General features: G+C 38.5%; 1 protein-coding gene across 8 annotated transcripts in view; it reads left to right on the forward strand.

The window, feature by feature from the left end:
- The window catches only part of LOC121865213 (protein kinase C-binding protein 1-like), an 88114-nt gene that overhangs the window by 52669 nt on the left and 14023 nt on the right, over window positions 1-21422 (forward strand). For 5 of the 8 annotated variants that reach the window (XM_042364547.1, XM_042364549.1, XM_042364551.1 and 2 more), the window contains one exon: window positions 1800-5150. In XM_042364547.1, the coding sequence (XP_042220481.1) occupies window positions 1800-2672 (873 nt within the window). In that variant the 3' untranslated portion in view covers window positions 2673-5150. Of the gene's footprint in view, window positions 1-1799; window positions 5151-17220; window positions 17494-21422 lie in introns of those variants that run through there. The other 3 variants (XM_042364552.1, XM_042364553.1, XM_042364554.1) reach the window with 1 other exon arrangement.

Here is a 21422-nt window from a genome sequence, read left to right on the forward strand (position 1 = left end):
GATGGAGCTGGGTGTGGGTACTCTTGGGAAGAGCTGAAGTTCACCACCTTCTGACCCAACATGGTGAGCGTACAGTACTGTGTTTGTAGCGGGATTCCTCGTAAACGAACACCGAATACCGTTGGGAGCTGTACCCATTATGTCTCACATGGCTTTGAACATTGATGGAGACTGATTGGTAAATATTTGACATACTGTATTTTAAAAAGAGTACTACTGTACAGTAAAGCTAAATACGTACACCAATATTTCCAAATGTGGTAATGTAAAATTTTACTCTAATGGTCTTTACAGATCCAAATATGAACACACCCACACTCCCCAATATACTGTACACTACACGGACTCTTGCACAACATCCAACAAACCTGATGATATATCTTAGCATATTCTGACCACTTTGATGACTGCACCCTTCTTGTACACTGACATGTACTTCTCTTGACACAGTACAGGTAGTTCTGCTATAACGCAATAATTGTGTTCTTGTAAAATATCGTGTTATAGAAAATCGCGTACAGTAATAGAAATAACAGGGCTTATGGAGAAAATAGGGTTAGGTGCAGATTACTCGAAATCGAAAAAATTTAGTAGTTAGCCTAACACAAAGGATAGCACAGTCTAAATAAATGTTACATTCATATCTAATAATGAAATCATACAGTAAATTTAACACTTTACCTTGAAAAAATATGAATGTAACTTGATGGGGGAGAAGGGGGATTTTGAGGTTGATCACATCAAGCGTCTCTTCAAGTGTTATATCCTTTCTTTTACGATAATCACCGGGAATTCTATCATCAGAATGCTTTTTGGAGATATTCTTCTTTACCATATTCACAGTTAATACCACAAAATTGGAGAAATAGTAAGCAAAAATCGCGTTATAGCAAACAAGCGATCGCGTTATACAAATATTGTTCCGAATTCATAAATCGCGTTAGAGCAAATTCGCGTTATCAAAACACGCGTTATAGCAGAACTCACTGTACACACCCAAGTATCTTAACCCACTCAGAGTACATCTGTTCCACTCAGTAAGATAAGTTAGAGCCTTAGATCAAATGTCATTGTTGAAGCATATATTTTCATGCAGATTTTTAAGGCATTTATTATTGCATTTGTGAAGACCAGGAAGAAATGTGAGTACAGTATATAAGAAAGGACTCCTGAGTGGCATAAAGCATAATGTTATATGAAACTTCCATTCCATTTGTATTTTTCCTATTTTTCATGTGTAATTACTTATATTTATATATTTGTGTGTTTTGTGATTGTTGTTGGTTTTCAGGTTTTTTATTTTTATTTTATTTTTTTAGGTGAATTTTTGTATCAGTATGTGTGACAAATATTTGGATAAATTTGTGTTACTTCATTATGGCTTGTGATACAATTTCTTGGAAGGAATTATTGTATATCTGATGGACTATACCAAAGCTCATTACTGTTGGAGTATTAATGTATTGTAGCTAGAAGTAGTTCATCAGATACTGTACATTAAACAAAAAAAAAGCCTAATGAAGGTATCTCAAGATTATTCATTTCAAATTCTGTCACATTTACAGTTTGTCCTTTGTGACATATATTATTGTAGAAAGGCAAGATGGATTTACCAACACACTTTGGGCTTGCTTGAACCTTATACTGGCCTGGAATACCTCAGAAATTGAGAGGACATTAGAGTTGCTTATCTGCTTTGTCCTTGTCCATGCTTCAGTGGGGAAATTTTAGTAAATTTAAGAATTGGAGGGAATATGACCTGGACCGTTGTGAGTAAATCCATCTTGTCGATTTTTCAGGATGATGTGGGGAGTCTAACCTCGTCCATATTAGCCCAGTGCCTCATCAAAGGAAACAGAGATCGCCCTCGGAAAAAAGCCAGGTCGTCCACAAAATCTTCAGGCTCCTCAAAAGACAAAGATTCAACTTCCAATGCCTCTCCCAAGGCTCCTAAGTCACCCAAGGCTTGGATGGACTGGTTTCTGGAGCAAAGTGGAGCAGAAGGCATCAAAGAAAATTTACAGGTTACTCCTAAGACCAGCAAGACAAAAGCTCGTAAGTCTGGTAAAGTGGCGGATGGCTCCAGGAAGAAACGCAAGAGCACGCCATGTGTTCGTAGAAAGATTGAGCACATCCTGAAACCAGAAGAGGTCACAGAAGATATGCTAAACCGTGTTGCTACTAAACCAAAAGAAAAAACTCACGACCAGGAAAACGGAACGTCTTGTCACCAGTGCCGACAGAAAACATCAGATACAAAGACCATATGTAGGTCTGGGAAGTGTGTGGGCTTAAGAGGGTTCTTCTGTGGCCCTTGCTTACGCACACGGTATGGCGAAGATGCTCGGAAAGCATTGCTCGATCCCGATTGGTGTTGTCCCGTCTGTAGAGGGATATGCAACTGTTCACTGTGTCGAAAGGCTTTTGGACAGCAAGCGGTTGGCCAGATTGTTCAGAGGCTGGGAAAAATGGGGTACAGCAGCGTGCAGCAGTATCTGGATTCAAAAAATAACAAAGGAGATGAAACAATGAGCCCAAATAAAACTGTCCCGGATAAACATTCTGAAATTGATAATGATGGTGATGACGAGAGCCAGGATAATGAAGACATGAAGGATGACAAAACTGATATAGTGGATGGGAATGATGAAGAGAGTCTTTTAGACACTTGACACTGATAGCTGAAATGTGAAGATAGATCTATATAAATTTAATTTTAAATAAGTGGAGTGGTGGATTTTTAAGGCCATGCCAAACTATCATAGTGAAATTTAAATTCTGTAGCAAAAGTTCTCAACAAATCATCCAACCTGGAAAGTTTGTGGTATTCCTGCATCATACTCATATCATACAGTTAGATGTTGAATATTAAGATGGTGGCTATTTGATAATTAGGACAGGGTAGTGTTTGATTTACAAAATAATACGAATTATAATATTTAGCTTTGCCAGTGCGTCAAGTTGGCAATGCTTATATCACTAGTACATATAAGCTGGTATATATCTTCCCTATTTTATAAGTAGCTTGTAGGTTAATTGTATATATTTTCATAGTTGAATCATTATCAAATCTATCGATGGGGTCCTTGTTATTCACTACTGTGAGGTGCTGCCCCCTTGTTGTCAACATTTGGCCTTCACCTGTTTGAAGTGTTAACATATGAATATTGTGATGTGGCATTCACCACCATTTTATAGCTGTGAAACATATATTACTTTTACTTACAAACAATTGAGAGCTAATTATATTATTATTATTCACCCATTAATACTTTATTTGACTGTAAAATAAGGTTTTAACCAACAATTGCATTCAACGATTACTGTAGAATATAATCTTAACTTTTAAAGGCTGATGATATATGGTATAGTACAGTACATCAAGTGGTGGCATCAGTTAGAGGGCAGCCCCCTCACTTCATAAATAATGGCCCTTTCTCTTGTTTCATTACTCAAGTGGTTACCATGTAGCTGTTTACTATTATTGACATGCATCTTTGCTACTGCTGCTTGCTTTGTTACTAGTCTGCTGTACAGAAAGGGGGAGGGAGAAATTTTTACTAGGTAATTCACCCTTTAATGGAACACATATGTGCCACCAAATGCCATAATGAAAACATGAAAATCAAATAATGCAAGTCAAATTTTTACATATCTTGGCAAGATACAGTCAAGAATTGGTGGCCTTCATTGGTTTTATTTCCTGTTTTATTGTTCTTGTTTCCTATTGTTGATGGTTACTGAGTGTGTGTGTGTGTGTGTGTGAGGACCAATGAATATTCAGATTTTATATATGGATTATACTGCATGATACAACAGTTAATATTAAAATTATGAACTTTTTCATTGCTCTTGAATATTAAAGCTGAAGGAAGTTTAGTATGTAATGTCTGCATCAGTGGCAGCCTTTCATCCTGTTGACTGATGTACCGTGACTTAAGTTCACAGTGCAGATGTTAAAACAGTGTCACAACTTGATTAAAATTGGTAATATTTTGTACTAAATTTTACGTAGCTTACTTGGCTTTGGTATAGGGGCCCATCATAGGAATTGGGTTGGGTACAACACTGAGGGGTTGTTACATGATGAAGACAATTAAGATTGAAGGGTTGTTGGATTGTTGTAAGCTGATGTAATGTTGATTTACAGCACTGTACTGTTTTCTTGTGATGCAAAATTTTTATATGAAATAATTTTATTGTGTTGTAAGGTAATTAGAATAGAGAATTAAATTATGTGATGTAGCTTTATGACACTGACATATTTGGCATTGAATTAAACTGTTAACATTGTGTGTGTAAACTTACAACACTTAGTTGGCTGTCAACTAACAGCATTGTTTTATGGCAAGAGGGCCATGTTACCTTCTACTTGAATGACACATTTAATATAAGACCTCAATGATTGACACAATCCCACACACCTTGTTGTTTATTTTTGAGCTATTGGAATACAGTATACTGTACTCAGAACCTATTGAGTTAAAGAAGAATGTGTGAGGGAGAGGATCTTAGGTTCATTGATTTAAAGAAATAGATAAAATGGAAGCAGGTAAATAATTTTTACTTTATAATAAATTGTGAAGATCATTAAGTGTTAAAATAAGAGTGTGTGTAATTTGTTGGACAGGTTGTGCCAGAGGAAAAGATTGAGAAGGTACAGAACCTTATCTTTGGGATCTATACAGGATTTGGTTTACATAACTCCTCAGCTGTTATGAATTTCTGAAGCTAGAATACTGTAGAGTGAAAACAGATAATTTATTGTGTAAATAAGAAATTACAGAATCTCAGAATATTGAAGTGCATTATTATTATTAACAACAAGGTCTGCAAGTTTCCATGTGAGACAGTGAAAACATAAATTATTAGGTTCTGTGAAGTTTCTTGATTAGGTATTTTATTATAATTTAATGTGATTATTTTATTCCACTTTAATGAATTATTAACCTGTTAACTTGAATTTAACTGTGGCTGTAATTGTTACTTTCCATATTTTACCTTTATCATCTAACACACCAAGTATACCTGTATATTGATCATGTTTTATGAATGGTGTTCTGAGTGTGACTGAATTTGGGTCGTGTAGTACTGAGGACTTGTTTCAATGTTTGTACCTCTAATTGAAAATCTGCAAATTACTGTAATTCCTTTTTGTTTTATTCCAAGAGGAAAATTTCATGTACACAATCAAACCAAAATTTTTAATTAGTAAGTAATGATAGTATTAAGCATGAATACTGGGAACTGTATGAAGAGTTAGTTATGAAAGGAACGATATAAGAGAGGAGTGATAACTGCAGGAGTGGTTTGGTTGATAGTGAAGTTAAGTGGAGCTAATGACCTGGAGGATGACCTAAGGAGAAAACTAAGTACCTAGTACGTTTAGAAGGGAACTTGTATTGGTCTTATAGGATGAATTTTTATCTATGTACAGTAATCTCCCTGTTAGCAAGGATGGAAATCAGGCCAAAAAGATCCAGGAAAATTCTCTGCATTCAGATATGTGAAAGACTTTCTGGTGATGACAATCAGGCGCATTTTCTGGAAAAATTTCTGAGAAGATTCCGAGCAAACCTCTCCGTTCAGGGCCTGGGAATCAATTTTATGGGAGTTCCAAGAGATTGCATCATGCTCCAACACGTCCTCATGTGTCAGATGTGTGGGTGGCCTAGCTGCTTGGATCACATAGTTCATATTCTGCTGCCATTGTAAAAGGTTGTTCCATTGCTAGCTGCTGTTTTTGCATGCAATGTGTGTTGTGCAGTACTCTACATTACTGTACCAGGACACAATCAGCCAAGACTACACTGTTAAAGCAATATTAAGACTTGAAAAGTGATTACAATTACGTATAGTGTACTGTACATTCTGTAAGTGGGAAACACTGGAGCATCTTTATTCGAGACGTCTTCAGGTCATGAGATCCACTAATCCCTACCCCAACAATAGATGACCTGACAGTGCATCAGGTCAGTAACATGAAACCCACTAATCCCCTACCTCACCTCCATCGCAAGTATAAAGACGTAAAAGGTGATTTCAGTTACGTATTTCATTCATCAGAGTGTGTGTCTAATGTAGGCTCAAGACAGCAGCATCTGCTGGTAAGTACAGTACATATATACAGTACAGTACAACAGTAGTATGCATTACAGTAAGTCCGCGCTTAACGTTGTTTCGGTACTACATCGCTAAACTTGAGACCAAAAATTTGTTAACGTCCCGGTGATCCGATACTACGTTGTTTTGCGTTGTCACAGACTACATTTTACAGTGCATCACCCTCTCGGCTCAGTGGCTCCCACCCTCCTCCTCTGCTCCCACCCTCCTCTCCTGCCCTCCTCCTCTGTTCCCACCCTCCTCCTCTGCTTCCCCCCTCCTCCTCTGCTCCCTCCCTCCTCCTCTGCTCCCCCTCCTCCTCTGCTCCCACTCTCCTCCTCTCCTGCCCTCCTCCTCTGCTCCCACCCTCCTCCTCTGCTCCCACCCCTCCTCCTCTCTCCTCTCCTCTCCTGCCTCCTCCTCCTCTGTTCCCTCCTCTCTGCTTCCCCCTCCTCCTCTGCTCCCACCCTCCTCCTCTGTTCCCACCCTCCTCCTCTGCTCCCACCCTCCTCCTCTGCTCCCACCATACTCCTGTCCTCCTCTGCTTCACTACCCACCACACACTCGCTCTACCACCACCACCCATCGGTTACCAATACAAACTTAGTAGTTGTATATGTATCCATTATTTTCTATAGAAATGGCAATTATTTTCTGTATATGTAATGTATTTCATGGGGCAAAGGGAGGCTCAGGAACATAACTCCCGTATTTTATTTATTTCTTATGGGGGAAAATTGATCCGCTTAACGTTGTTTCATATAACTTCGCATTTTTAGGAACGTAACCCTGACGTTAAGTGAGAACTTACTGTATTTTGTTTATTTAAATTATATTGTAATAATAATAATAATAATAAACGGTTTATTAAAAAAGTTTGCAGCCCGAAGGCTGAAAATATACATTGGTCATAAATGACCTATTACATACATTGGTGGTTTAACAAAAGCCTTCATTAGAGAAAGGTGAAGGAACATATAGTGAACATACAGATTAATGTTTACACACGTAGATCATGTGAGCTGAGGTGTTGAACAGAAGACACGTAGTGTAGTAACTCCCTCACAGATGGCATTATGAGGGGCATCACGTGGAGTACTAGTTCCCTCACAGGTTCAGTTCTGGTGCCCCTATTATAGAATGGATATAAATTCACTAGAGTCGGTGCAGCGAAGAATGACAAAAATGATTCTGGGACTTAAAAACCTTCCATATCAGGATAGGTTAAAGAAACTTAACTTGCATAGGGTGGTGGATGAGTGGAACAAGCTTAGCAACTTTGTAGTAAGTACGTGTACAGAGGTGTTTGTGAAAATAAATGCATCTCTGTACGAAATGCGTTTATTGAAAGAACATGGCAACCGAAAGGCTGAAAATATACAGTTGCATAATTGGGGGAATGGGTCTCTTGATTGACAAATAATATGCAAGTAATATATGTGATACAAATATGATATATAATAACAAAGTGGGGAGAAAGTCATACTACAGGGCATTTCACCATAGTGACAGTGGTTGATTATGGGTTGTTGGTAATTTTCACAATGGTTGGGACTGGGCTGTTCTTATAGTGATCAGTACATGCTCGTATGGGCTGGATGCAGTTTTGGTGTCGAACAGCAATTCTTGGACGAGGGATCTCGGGTGGTAGTACGAGCCGGTGTCGAGGATGGTGCAGAAGCTTCTCACCAAATTTGCAGTTGAGTTCGTGGTGATGGTCAGAGAGAGCCGAGAGGGTCAGTGTGTTGAGCGCTTCTTGATATGTGGAGTAGGAAGGGGAGAAAATAATCTTGCATGCCCTCTTTTGCACTTTTTCTAGGTGTTTACGTTGTATGACATTTAGGGAGGAAGACCAGGTAGGGGAGGCATAGGTGAGCTTGGGAAGTATGAATGTTGAGTAAACACTGAGGAGCTCGGGCGCAGGAACTCCGAGGGACTTGAGTCGGCGGAGGAGGTGGAGACGGAAACTGGAAGATTTCATGACTTCACTGACGTGTGTTTTCCAATTTGGTCTGTTATTTATAGTGATACCAAGGAGCTTAGTGGAGTCTACAACCTGGAATGTGTTGGGGGCTAAAGTAATGGAAGGGGGTGGGACAACATTGGAGGAGAGGTTGATGTGCATAACCATGTTCTTGGTATGGTTGATGGTGACGTGGTTGTTGGTGACCCAATTTTGGCGACTGTTCAATAAATCCTGGAGGGCAGTGTAGTCGGGAGCCGAGTTGTTAACACTGATCCCAATGGTGGAGTTGTCGACATATTTCCAGCGAGCAGAGATTTCTCTGATGACATCATTGATAAGCATAAGGAAGCAGAGCTATCCCATCTAATAATAATAATAATAATAATTAACGGTTTATTGAAAGAGCTTGGCAGCCGGAAGGCTGAAAATATACAGTTACATATTTGGGGAATGGGTTTCTTGGTGTGTGTGCGTGCATGCGTGTGTGTGCATGTGCGTGTGTGTTCATTCATTCCCCAGGGCAGGGCAGACAGGATGAAAGGAAACATTTTGAGTGCGGTACTAAACAGCATATCCTATTTGCCTTTCTCCTGTATCCAGTATAATTTGATTGTGGCAAAGTGCAACTCGTTAGATTAAAACACTGGGATGTCTTACTCAGTAATTTGCAGTCTGCTATTGTTTAGGTTTTGTACAGTTGCCCACAAGTATAGTGTTTGCCACCAAGGGGTGGAACACTTAGCCTGTAGGCAGCTGTACTTGTGTATGTAGCTGCTAGATACTCCACAGTATTGTGACTACTGTACCATTGTTTTATAGCAGAGTAATATGTTTGAGAACAGTGATGTGCAGTACTGTACATGTTGATTTATTTCCTGGTGCTGTACATTATATCATAAAATATTTTTTTAACTATTTTGTTTCCAAATTATATACTGTACAAACTTAAGATGATGACCTCATGGTCGGAGGTAACTTTGCAGAATTAAGTTTTCCTACTAAAATACTTTGTATGGGATATTTGACACAAATCTCAGTATTTTCAAGAGTGGAAATTGGATTATATAGTTTCTATCTATAGGTGCTTTAATAGTTATGCAAGTAAAGTTTGCTTATTCTTCTCCCTTTAGCTGTACTTTATCTATCAGCTGATTGGCTGTGCCGACTATTTATTAATCAAATTCTGAAGTAGAGATGATAGGTTTGCCATCACCCAATATGTTTATTCATGCAAGTGGTAACTCTGATACATCATAATTCATAGTTAATTAACCAGCAATCCCTCTGCCATTGCCATACATTGTTTGGCTAACCATAATTAATTAACAAATTGCCTTACATTTTATGCAAGTGATGACAAGTTGACACAACAGGAAGGACCACCACTGTACCTAGGGTGGCACCATGTACAGTATACATTCCATTAAATTATTTAAACTTTGTTTGCTCTTTTAAATTGAAGATTAGAAAGGTCACTGTGAAGGTTCTGTACCCATAATCAAAACAGTTTACTTGGTTAAATGGCTGTACTGTACTGTACATGGAAACAAAATCCTTAACCATAGATTTACCATTTCTACATTTCACTATTGTTGCGCACGTCATACGGGAGTGCTCTTTTATAATTGGTTTTGGCACTTTTTGTCTTGCGGAAGGACTGAGAGAGTAAATACTGAAAAATATGGTTACAGTACTGTATATCCTGTATTGCATACATCTTACAGCCATCCTTACAGATGTTTTATTTTTATTTTTTACCGGGGGTATTTATTTTATTATTTTTTTTCACTGTTGCTTTTACTACAACCTGTGCTACATACTGTTCATTTGACTTGGATCTTTGCCAAAATGTTTCATCATATAGGTTCTACAGTAACTTGGACTTATTGGTCAAAAACTGAAAAAAAAATTTGGATGGTTTTAAGTACTACAGTATATCATACCTACAGTGAAGGTATGACCACCAGCTGTGTCATCTCTTATATTGATATAGTATTTTGCTTTTGTACTGTCAGATTGGACTCTCTCCCCAGGTGTGGAAGTCATAGTGCTGTACATCTTCACAGGATCTTAGCAGTTATTACAGTAATGTTTGCGAGGCCAGTTTTATTTATATTTTTTTAATTCACCACCCTAATTAAGTTACTGGTTGTTAATGAAAACATAATTAGTTCTTTGGCTATTTTGGTCACGTGAGAAAATACTGAAATGTAATGTGGAAGAGAGTTTTGGGTCATGTATTGTTTTAGCTGGAGATGATTATGTTTATTTTAGCTGTATTCTGTGATCTATAATTTTTTTTTTTTTAAATTAATTTGCAACATTCCTCTTATTTTTTTATATTTTTATTATGATAAGTGTTTACACTTTTATTACAAATTTATTTAGGCAGTTTATAAAGCCAGAAAATTTTTTTTCATTTTGGCAGTTGCTCTGAGAAACACGTCCCTTTATCAAGGACCTTTGGCTTCCTTTTCCAACATTTTTTATTTTAATTCTTTTCTATAATTCCTGGAATTTTAATGATTACTTGAAGTCACTTACCAATGATATCGGAGCTACATTTTCCACCTTGTCAGTGTAACTCGAGTTGTCCAAGTTGTGTGTTAAAACAAAATACTGTAAGTGAGGCAGACTTATGTTTGGACATGATGGCAAGGAAGACAGTCATATGATGCCTGGAAGGTGGTTAGCCTCAGAGGCCAGCTGGTAATTGGTCATGCTGCCTGGGGACACTTGATCTAATTTGCCTTGGGCTTTGCAGCTGTTGTATCAATTATCTCTTCATGTAAATCTAAGATACTCTGTAGCCTTTTAGACACAGGAATATCCACATATACAGGCATCCCCCGGGCTATGGAGGGTATGTGTCCTTGAAAATTTGTCCGTAGCTTGAAATTCCGTAACGCAAAACCAATTTTCCAATTGACTTCCATTATATAATATAATTGGAGGTGCGTTCCCAAGGAAATATTTTTGGCAAAAAGACTTAATACAAGCACATTTATGAATGAAAGTAATCTTTTTTTAACACATACATTGATTATTTTATGATATAATATGATAATAAATATACAAAACACTTGAATTTAACGTACCACAAACCATGTTGGGTGCTGTGTTAGGTGAGGTAAGGTGGTGCAATCTGAGTTACTGGGAGGGAGACGGAGGGGCACTATTGGCTCCTGCCTCACCCTGTACAGTATTGTACCAACCACCAAGAAACTCGCAAAATAAATTTTATAATTTCTGTGAAATATTTTTTTTTCTAATAGTATTGAAAAAAAAATTAACTTAAAAATTTACCTAATTTCCGTAAGGGCGAATTTTTTGTCCGTATCTCGAATTTATTGGTCATAATTTACAAAATCCGGAAGAGCGAATTTTCGTAACCTGGGGGGTGCCTGTATAATAAATGGTTTGGTGTTATGGGGGATTACCTTACCCTTCATGGGCTAGGAAAATGGATACATTCTAAACTAAATTACACAAAGATGGTTTTAATTTTTTTTCCCCCCTACATTCAGAACTAAGTGTAGGGCCACATACAGTAAGCTTGGTTCCTAACATTTGGTGGTGTTGGTGCAGTATGTGATGGCATTATACAATATGCTGCTTTAGTTTGTGGGTTCCTTGTCGTGGTGTTTGTGAGAGATTTTTGTCATAGTATCATTCATTGATGGTTTTCTACACTTTTAGAATAGGTTCCTATAATAGAATTTGGCTTCCGTGCAGATATATTGTAGTGCAGTTAGGTGTGCCGTACATTTTAATTTTGAGGCATTAATTTAATTTGTTAACCATGTGTAAATACATATTAATACTTACATGAACTGTCATTTTATGTCATTATGATAAGTTAAATGTGAAAGTATATTTAGTGAAGTACTCTTTGTACAATTATTGTATGACCAAAAAGTTTTGAATGCTAAGTATATTCATGCTACAGTATTTTGCAAACATGATGAATGATCTCTCAGACACTTGGAGTCATTAGTTGCATTACTCATCTTGTAGTGTACTTAATGTTAACTAGATAGGTTGATGAGCAGGTTTCTGCTACTACTACAAATATTGCTCTAACTCCACTTGTTGTGAGATAATGACTGATGGGGAAAAATCATGATTTGCATTTTCTTAAAATAAATCCAGAATCCCAAAACTGATGCTGGTTTTATTTCAGTTTCTCAAAGCTTGGTGCACCTATTTTTCACACTACTTAACCAAAAACAAAGATGAAGGAAATGTCCATATCATTACCTAAATATAGAAGTGTTTTTTTAACAATTATTTTTATTTATTTTTTCTTTCTCATGGCTATAGTCATGAGTATCACTTTTCCTTTCAACAATGGTATAACTAGTCAGGGATGTTTAGATGATGTTGGATGCATTGTGGCAGTGTTTTAACTATGCCACCTTTGCCTCCAGCCAGGAATCTATCCGGGGTCATTGATGTAAAGGATCTTCTTTCATGCCATTATCCTTTGCAGACACATCCATATTACTCATTCTTTCATTTTTTTTGATGCATCAGGATGTACAATACATTTTTAACATATGAAGTTTGTGCTGGTAGTACTTGCTGAATACTGTACTGTAGTCACTTTCTTGGGGCAGTGATGCACATATCAAGCTGAGTTTCATAGTTTCACTGGGTGTAATGTTGCATATTTTTTTATTATTATTGGTGGTGACAATATAAGCTAGTTACCTATTATCTTGCGAACCTTTGATAAAACTGCAGCCATCTCCAATTAGGGGGTGTTCACATGGGCGCAAAAGATCATTTTTAAAACTGAAAGCAAATCATGATTTTTTTCATCTTGTTTTTTCTGTGGTATAATGATGAGGAACATTCTTGTATATAAACCTGTTGAGGAGGAAGGCTATACTGTTGATAGGTTCTCCATCATTTTATATCTGTAACAAGCTTTGCAGATTTAATGATTCCTTTGTAGTCAGATCTAAATAAATGGCACTACTGCAGAAGAACCTTCATTTTGCATCTATTGTTTAGAAGTATTTGTTGTGCAGTACAGTACAAATATGATTTACCCATATTTACATGTAACAAAACTTATATGTATTAATAATGGAAAGTCTGAAAATCTTACAAACAACCTAAATCACATTTTACTTGTACAGTACTGTGATATCCCTGTTAGCCAGAGCAATTGATGCAGAGCATTTACTGGGCTCAGAGGTTCCGAGTAACGAGACGACTCAAACCTGGAAAAATTCTTCGTCCCCAGAATTTTTCTCGAAACTTACTTGGAAAAGTGTTTCAGAATTTTCCGTAAATTGTGCATTGTTTCCCCTGGAATTTACTCCCAAACATGGCAGAAAAAAATGGAGAGAGTTTCCCAAATTTTCTTAGAATTTTCCAGATTTACACATTACAGTACTGTATTTCATCCTTGGAATTTGTTCCCAGACCCTGGGAAAAAAATCTTGAATTTTTCTTAGGATTTTACAGAAAATATGCCTGATTTTTAACCTTGGAAAATCGTTCATAAACCTGGAATTGATAGAAAAATTCCAACCAAATTTCAGTTCCGGTTATTGTAGAGTTCCGAGTAACGGAGATAATACTGTACGGTATTTTATTGTTTGGTACAGGTGGGTAACTGACGACTGCCAAATTTTGTACATAACTTGGTTCACAATTCTTAATGCATGCCATTCAGCCTTTAACTTGTACCAACCTTGGATGGAACACTGGCCTTTTGTTTTATTTTACAGTATTTTATTTTTGTATTTACAGCTCCTCCCAGACTTAGGACCTACTCGACTTACAACCACCTCAGTCGTACCAAAATTTTGTCAAATTATGAATTTTCGAGTCCCAACGTCAGTGATTGCGCTGTGTACTGACAAAATTTTCATTTGTAATTAACTTTAAAATGGCTGGCAAGTTTAAAAGTGAGAGTTTTGTGGTGCTGAGAAGAAAAAGAGACACCCATTTTAGATTTTCTATGTACAGTATTATTTAATCATTTTCGACTTACGACCTGGATTTGGGTCCCTAACCCCGTCGTAAGTCGGGGAGGAGCTGTATTTATTTTATTGATTTCTTTATTTATTTATTTTTCGTGGCAGTGAGATACTGTACAGGCACCCCCAGTGCCGGATTAACCATGAGGTACTTGAGGCACTGGCCTCAGGCCCCCCGACTCTAAGGGGCCCCCAAATCCAAACATTCTCGAAGTTGAAGTGCATAAAACATGAACTTCGTTCAACGATGTCCTAGCAAAGTCTCAATTTTCTGTCTCTTATGAACATGTATGTAACATGACATGAAATGGTAAAGAGTTCACCAAAAACATTTCATGTCCTTTCTTCATGCACGGCAGCATGGTTGTTTTACATGGATACAAGTACAGTCTCTCCTCGACTTATGACGGGGTTCCGTCCCGACGACCAGGTCATAAGTCGAAAAGGCGAAAATAATACATAAAAATTCTAAAATGGGTGTCTCTTTTTCTTCTCAGCACCACGAGAACTCTCACTTTTATGCTTGTCAGCCATTTTAAAGGGAATTGCAAACGAAAATTTTGTCAGTACACAGCGCGATCACTTATGTCGGGACTTGAAAATAAATAATGTGAAAAATATTTTATACGACCATCGCCGTTGTGTGTCCGGGTTGTCGTAAGTCGAGGAGAGACTGTATTACATAAAACCTTGAAAGTATGATGTGGTAGACATGGGTGATCGAGGCATTGTGTTTTAGCTACTGACTGACAGTAGCCAACATCACTGATAATGTTATATTAAAAGTAATACAGTATAAAATACACTGCCATTTTACTTTTGATCATCGGTAAATTGTGTAGTTCATGAAGGATATGCACATAGAGATGCCATATAATGGATTGTTTACATACTGGGATTTCTGGCACACACGTGTCTCCGACGTTGCCACATAACCTGGTTCAGCAAAACTGTCTGCCACAGGACTTTTGGCAGGGACTGTACATAGAGTAATAACAAAGTACATAATATTGTAATAAATAAATGTGGCACTGCGAGGCGAGTTGATGATGCGATGGGTAGCGTGATGAGGGGAGAGATGAGGTGACAGGGTTCTTACACAACACACAGATAATAGCATTACTTACTAAACCATTGTCTTATAACATTTTAATTTCTAATTCTATTTTTAAAGTAAATGTTACATGATGATTTAGTTTGGCTACTTTTGCACTTAGACAACTGATCAGTGGATAAATGAGGGCATATGGAGACGCATTATACGCGACTATAAATACAGTATACAGTATTATTTACTAAGTGCTCAAGACTGATCCTGTGGTAAGCACCAACCCTCGTGAGCAGTGACAACAACGGTGCTTGAGAGATGGTGAGTGCTGGCAACATTGTTAGGGAGAGTGGGTCAGCGGGACCAATCAGTTGTTACCGCTCTATAAACAAGAGACTGATACTATTCTACGGTGCAGTGGCACATCTGCTATTAACTGTGGGCTTTTGGAGGAAAAATTCATTGTTTTTCGATCATGTTTTATTAACCCGGCACCAAATGAACCCAAATAATATGGGAATTATAGTGAAATTGCATAATGTTGTTTTAAAGGGATCGCATGCAGCTGAATGGAAGATGGTTATTTGTCCTCCCTCCCTCCCTCCCTCTTCCGCCACCTCATCTCACCGGCTACACATCAAACATAGTGTTGTACAATATTTTAATATACTGTAATTCATATTCTATTCCTATAATCCATTCATCTCAATCAATTTCATAATATGTATATTCCTATAATAATAATAATCGACTTCTCAGAACCGCTCAGTTATTTCAGATTCATTCTGAATTCAAATTGTTAATTCATCTTGGAAAAAAAATCTATTTATAATTATCCAAAGTAACGAGGGTACAGTGCACTGTATTAGCACCAGGCACTGTAGAGGAGGAAAGGTTGATAAAGAGAAAGTGTAAGGCTTAGGAGGAGAAAGGGTAGACAAAGAACAAGGTGGATAGGCACCATGAAAAGAGCGGAGAATGGATGACAGCAACAGAGGAGCAGTCCAGATGGAAGAGGATTGTGGAGTGAGCCTGACTCTAAAAGGTTCATAAGGTGAATATTCCTTGGGACTGAAGGTCTTAAGATTGTTGAAATAACACTCAATAATAATGTCAAACTTACCTTGAGATGCTTCCTGAACTAAATACATTCACTTAGCCTCAGTTAGGGGGACAAAATTTACTTCCTGAATCTTTACAAAGATTCTCCACCATTGTTGGTGATGTGGAGGAGCACCAAAGATTCTCCACCATTGTTGATGTGATGTGGAGGAACACCAGTGATACTTCTCTCATCCTGGGAGGTGATTGGGGGTTGTGCGTGTGTGCATGCATACATGTGTGTGTGCATGCATGCGTGCTCACAAAGTACCACCATAGCCTATTTCATCCACTCAGTAAGGTGTTGAGCTGTAATGAATTGAAGCATCTCCAGTAATCTATGGATCTTCCGTTTCATTTTGTGGTGTCGCCTGTCTGTTACTTCACCTCAAATTATTTCTTTACCTAAAGTACTTGTTAGTGGTGTAGTTAGGACACACTTCTAACTCCTCTGCTCATTGTGATGGGTCTTGAGCCAGAGCATGTGATAGAGACTGTGGTCAACACCCAGGAGTCGTCCAGAAGGTAGGAGCTGGGGTTATTATTGGTCACTAAACCACTTGCCACCTTTCCTCTCTACCTCAGCCAGTCTTCAGGTAATTGTTTATATCTAAAATTTTAGTGATATACATTATTAACTAATATTTTGATAGAAAAAAGCATTGACTGGTAACATGTGCATGGGATTGTGGATAGTAACCCAAAATTACTTGCAGGTATAAGTTTAAGGGCCATTTACTATTGGTGTAACAGGAGATGAAATGTTGGCACTCATAAACAACTTGTTCAAATTAATGAGACACATTGTCATACTTCACCAGTTTCTGATTGCATTTAGTCCATAAGGTAATATCCTACATACTGTAAGGTACTGAAGCTTTTAAGTACAGTATACTGTACTGTATAATGTTTGTAGAAACTTCATGTAAATTTATTGCTCAGAGATCATTTATAAAGTTTGTGTGTGAATCTGTGAATCATAAAGAAAAAACTACTGTGCATTTCAGAATCCCTCTCCAATATATGGTGATATGGGGATGATGGGTAGAGGATCACCAGCCGGGGGCATCCCTAACAGTGCTGGTCTCCCAGCTGGCAGCCCTAACATGGCAGCACTAAGCCCAGGTGGTCGTGCAGGTATGGCCAACCTTGGTGGTCCAGCTATGGCGGCTATGGCTGCAATGGCATCTGGCAGTGGTGGAGGACCCGGTGTGCATGGCGGGGCACATGGGAATATGAAAATGCCTCGTTATATGCCGCCAAGTATGCTACAGCAACAGGTAATTTATTCTTGTGTCTTATTTATTTTTGCCTTTCCAAAGGAAAAACCGAAATATACTTACTGTATCTTTTTGTGTTCTAAGTAATGGTCATTCAACAAGTAACCTAAGACATTTTCCCCATTTGGTAGATCCTACCATGCCTGAGGGACTTTGTATAATATCATGATGGTTGTATTCTATCTGGACTTATTTATTTAGACGTCATAATTCACAATACTATTAACTGAAAGAAAATATACTTGTTTTCGTATTTTCACCTACCATGTAATATTCAATTCAGGAAAACCCTGAGATGCGATATTTCACTTTAACGGTGATTATAAATTAATACCATATACGATCAAAACATCTCGCTTTAACCATGTCCATCAAATAGCCATTGGTTGGGTAGTTTATATACTGAAATTAATTGCTGTCTTGCAAGGATTCCAGTAATGCAAGTTATATTTTTCTACATCAAGTCAGTGACTTTTTATAAGCAAACAATATTTAACCCTATGCACTGAGCATAGCTTACACTTGTCACTACCTTCACTTGTCAGCCTACCTACACGCCACCACACGGCCAACCCGTGCACTACAGCCTTGTTTGATTCTCTGTCAATCGTAAACCCTCCATCGCAAGGATCCGCGATTATTGGTCAGCATCGTATTTTGTATTTATCATCAGTATTTTTTTTTCTTATATAGTGAGAGGACTGCACTAACATTTAGACTGAACTGTGTTATAGTGACTGAAGTGATATTTTCTGTGTTTTTGTGACTGTAAAGTGCATCGACTCGGTTGTTTTGAAAATGTGAGCAGTGTCGGCCGCTATCATAATTTTTTTATCATTGGTCACTGATTTTGTGTCAAGGGATTTTGCTCTATTTTTGTGACTGTGAAGTGAGCAGTGTAACTTTGAAAATGTCTGGGAAGGCCAAGGCATCCAAGACAACCATGTCTCTGAGGTGAAGCTTGATATTGTTAAGCAGCATGAGACACCCCAGAGGCTGTGTGGGAGTCAAAGTAATTTCTCCACTCCACCTACAAGAGTCCTCTTAGCCTCGAAGGGGACATGTGATGATGACTAGACATGTACAATATGATGTGGTGAGTGTTCTTTAACTTGTTTTTTACTGATAGTAGTAGTTTAGGAATTTTTTTGTCCGTGATACATGTGTGTTCAGGGACTGGTTGGGAACGTATGCCATTGGACCCCATATTATAATGCTCCCTGTCTACGATATTTCTCCTAGCGATGGGTTTTCAGGAACATAACCCCATCACTTGTATGGCCCTAAACGTGTTTCTAATGATCAGTAAACCTTTCTCCCTCTGACATATCATTAAATAAATTTATTTTATATATTACATACATAAAAAAGTACAACACATTTTGAATACTTTACTGACCAGCCCAGTTATGATTTTCATCATCTTTATCTTCCCTCTCGACTCTCCCCTTGGTACTTCACAGCAGATGGTGATGAATGAATGAAGATTAATCTGTAGCGAACTGTTGATTCGTTCATCCCATATGCCCTGCATGCCACATACCTCATGCCACTATGGAGTTTCTTCATTACTTTGACTTTCTCGACTTAAGTCAACACTTTTCTATCTCTCTTAGTCTTCTTTGGTGTGTTACCGCCCTTATCACCACCTTTAGAAGGACGTTTTGGAGCCGTGATGGGATTTTACGAACACAAAACACACGGGTCGCGCGAGATGAATACAGTGGTGTAATGAGGGGGGTTAAGACAGAAAGTATAGACAGATATTATAGTAGAGGGGTTGTGAAGAGAAGAAGTTTGGCAGCGTGGCTGGTTGGTTATTGAGGTGTTTATTATACTCGTAGGGGGGAATCTTTCTAAACACCACTTTCAATACAACTGAATGGCATGGACACATTAATAAATCAATATATCGAAGTTACTAGACACTGACTCTCTGACACAAACGTGGAATTGATACACTTCCCACCATAAGTAACTCGCCCCTGCATCACTCTGGCAAAGACTCACGTGTGACCTGAGGGAGACCGAGCAGGTGCTGTTGATGGGAGTACTGGACTATGTCTCCTGTGGGAGACTCTGTTAGCTGGAGACGCGGTGCTGGGGAGGGAAGTCTCCCTCTGGGGAGGAATTATCGGCACCCTCCCTATTACAATAATAATCCGAATGCGACTGTCCTTTGGAGGGAGCTGCAGGGCCTATATATTGACGATCTCCAGCCGGAAGGTGTTGTCACTAATCTGGGTGTGTCTGGTCAGGTGACAGGGTGTGCTGGGTGGAGGGTAGCTTCTTGAGTAACACGGCCATATTGCCGGGTTAAGTTAATCGCTGGCGGTGAGAACTCTTGGTCAATGAGACTGACCTCTCTTGGGTCAGGTCTGGACAGCTGTGTTTGCCCAGATGTAGTTTCTTGAGTAACACGGTCATAACGCCGGGTTAACTCTGTCCGTGACCTCTCCTGGGTCAGGTCTTACTGTCACTGTAGGGTGTGTCAACCTATGTGGGTTACCACGTGGGCATCTACTTACTGTTATATGTGTTGTAATTCTCTGGGCTGTAAGCTATGGTCTGATAAACAATCATTACACTGGTTTCTTTTGGAAACTCGTTCGCACGCACAATTCAACTGCATACGAAATCATTAATACAGTGAACCCTTGAAGATCCGGACTAAAAGGGGGCACCACCTGTTTTGAAAAGCCGATTGTCTGAATTTTCCAGCAAATAATAAATGATATAAGAAACACCAAAAATACAGTACTAATGTAGTTTCACTTACCCTATGCTGTGGGTAGATGAGTTTGTGTTGCTGTGATCATATAGTGGGACTGAGAACAACTTATTATTCTGAGTCAGAGGAGCTTTGAATGGAATACCCAAATACTGAGTCTGTTTATTAGCAGCTTCAGCAATCTCCACGCCACGAACTTTAACCTCACGCACGCTGCTGAACAAACCACTTGTACACTGCTTCTTCCAACTCTTTATCCTTCGGCACTTTCATATGCTTCCTTGCACTAGCTGCACTGGCACCATCAACATCATACTTCAGTGCAAATGTGGTCAGTTTATCCTTGGCCTTGCGTATGTCTGACAGTTTGTTTCTTCACGCCGTATTCATCACAGACGCGAGCCACAGACACACCAGATTCTAGCTTCTTTATTAACTCAAGCTTCTGCACAACAGGTAAATGTACAGGCTTTCCCTTCACTCCACCACTTGCTTTAGATGCCATGATTAATAACTAAGGCACTATGTATTGTCAGTAAACATAATACTGTACACAGTAATTCCAGTGATACTGAATATGGCAGGGACAAGCGACACTTTACTACACCGGCTGATGCGCTAACTAGCCGACCCAGGCGTACGCTCAAAATACATTTCTTGTAGTCTAATTTGAAAACGGTGACAGACACAGTGATAAACAAAATATATAAACAATGCATTTACGTACAATAACAATAAGAAACATTATATCATTACTAGAGTGAATGAAATAATATTCCCACAAACAACAATTGACAACTGTTTATGTTTCCCACCTCCTCAGGCACCTGTGTCCAAGCAACTGACGGGTCAAGCAGCGCCTATGGACCTAAAATGTTCTTTGCTCTGGTTTGCGAATGTTTCTTAGGGAAGCTTCTAGGAGGCTTCTTAGCCCAGAACCCCCAAAAAATTTTGTCCAGATCTTCCGGATTTCCCGGGTCCGGTTCTTTGAGGGTTTACTGTACCTGTTGCAATGAAAATATATTTCAGATGAAAATTCACGAATAGTCAAAACTGCAAATAAAATCCACTAAAAACCAGGGTGCACTGTATCCCTCAATATACACACCCCAGTAAGCAAAAATAGATTTTAACAAAGTCATTTTTTACATCTCTCTTTCTTTATACAAAAGCAAACTTTCACCTTAATAAATGATAC

Source organism: Homarus americanus, unplaced genomic scaffold (genome assembly GCF_018991925.1).
Source record: "Homarus americanus isolate GMGI-L3 unplaced genomic scaffold, GMGI_Hamer_2.0 scaffold18547, whole genome shotgun sequence".
Classification (NCBI taxonomy): domain Eukaryota; kingdom Metazoa; phylum Arthropoda; class Malacostraca; order Decapoda; family Nephropidae; genus Homarus; species Homarus americanus.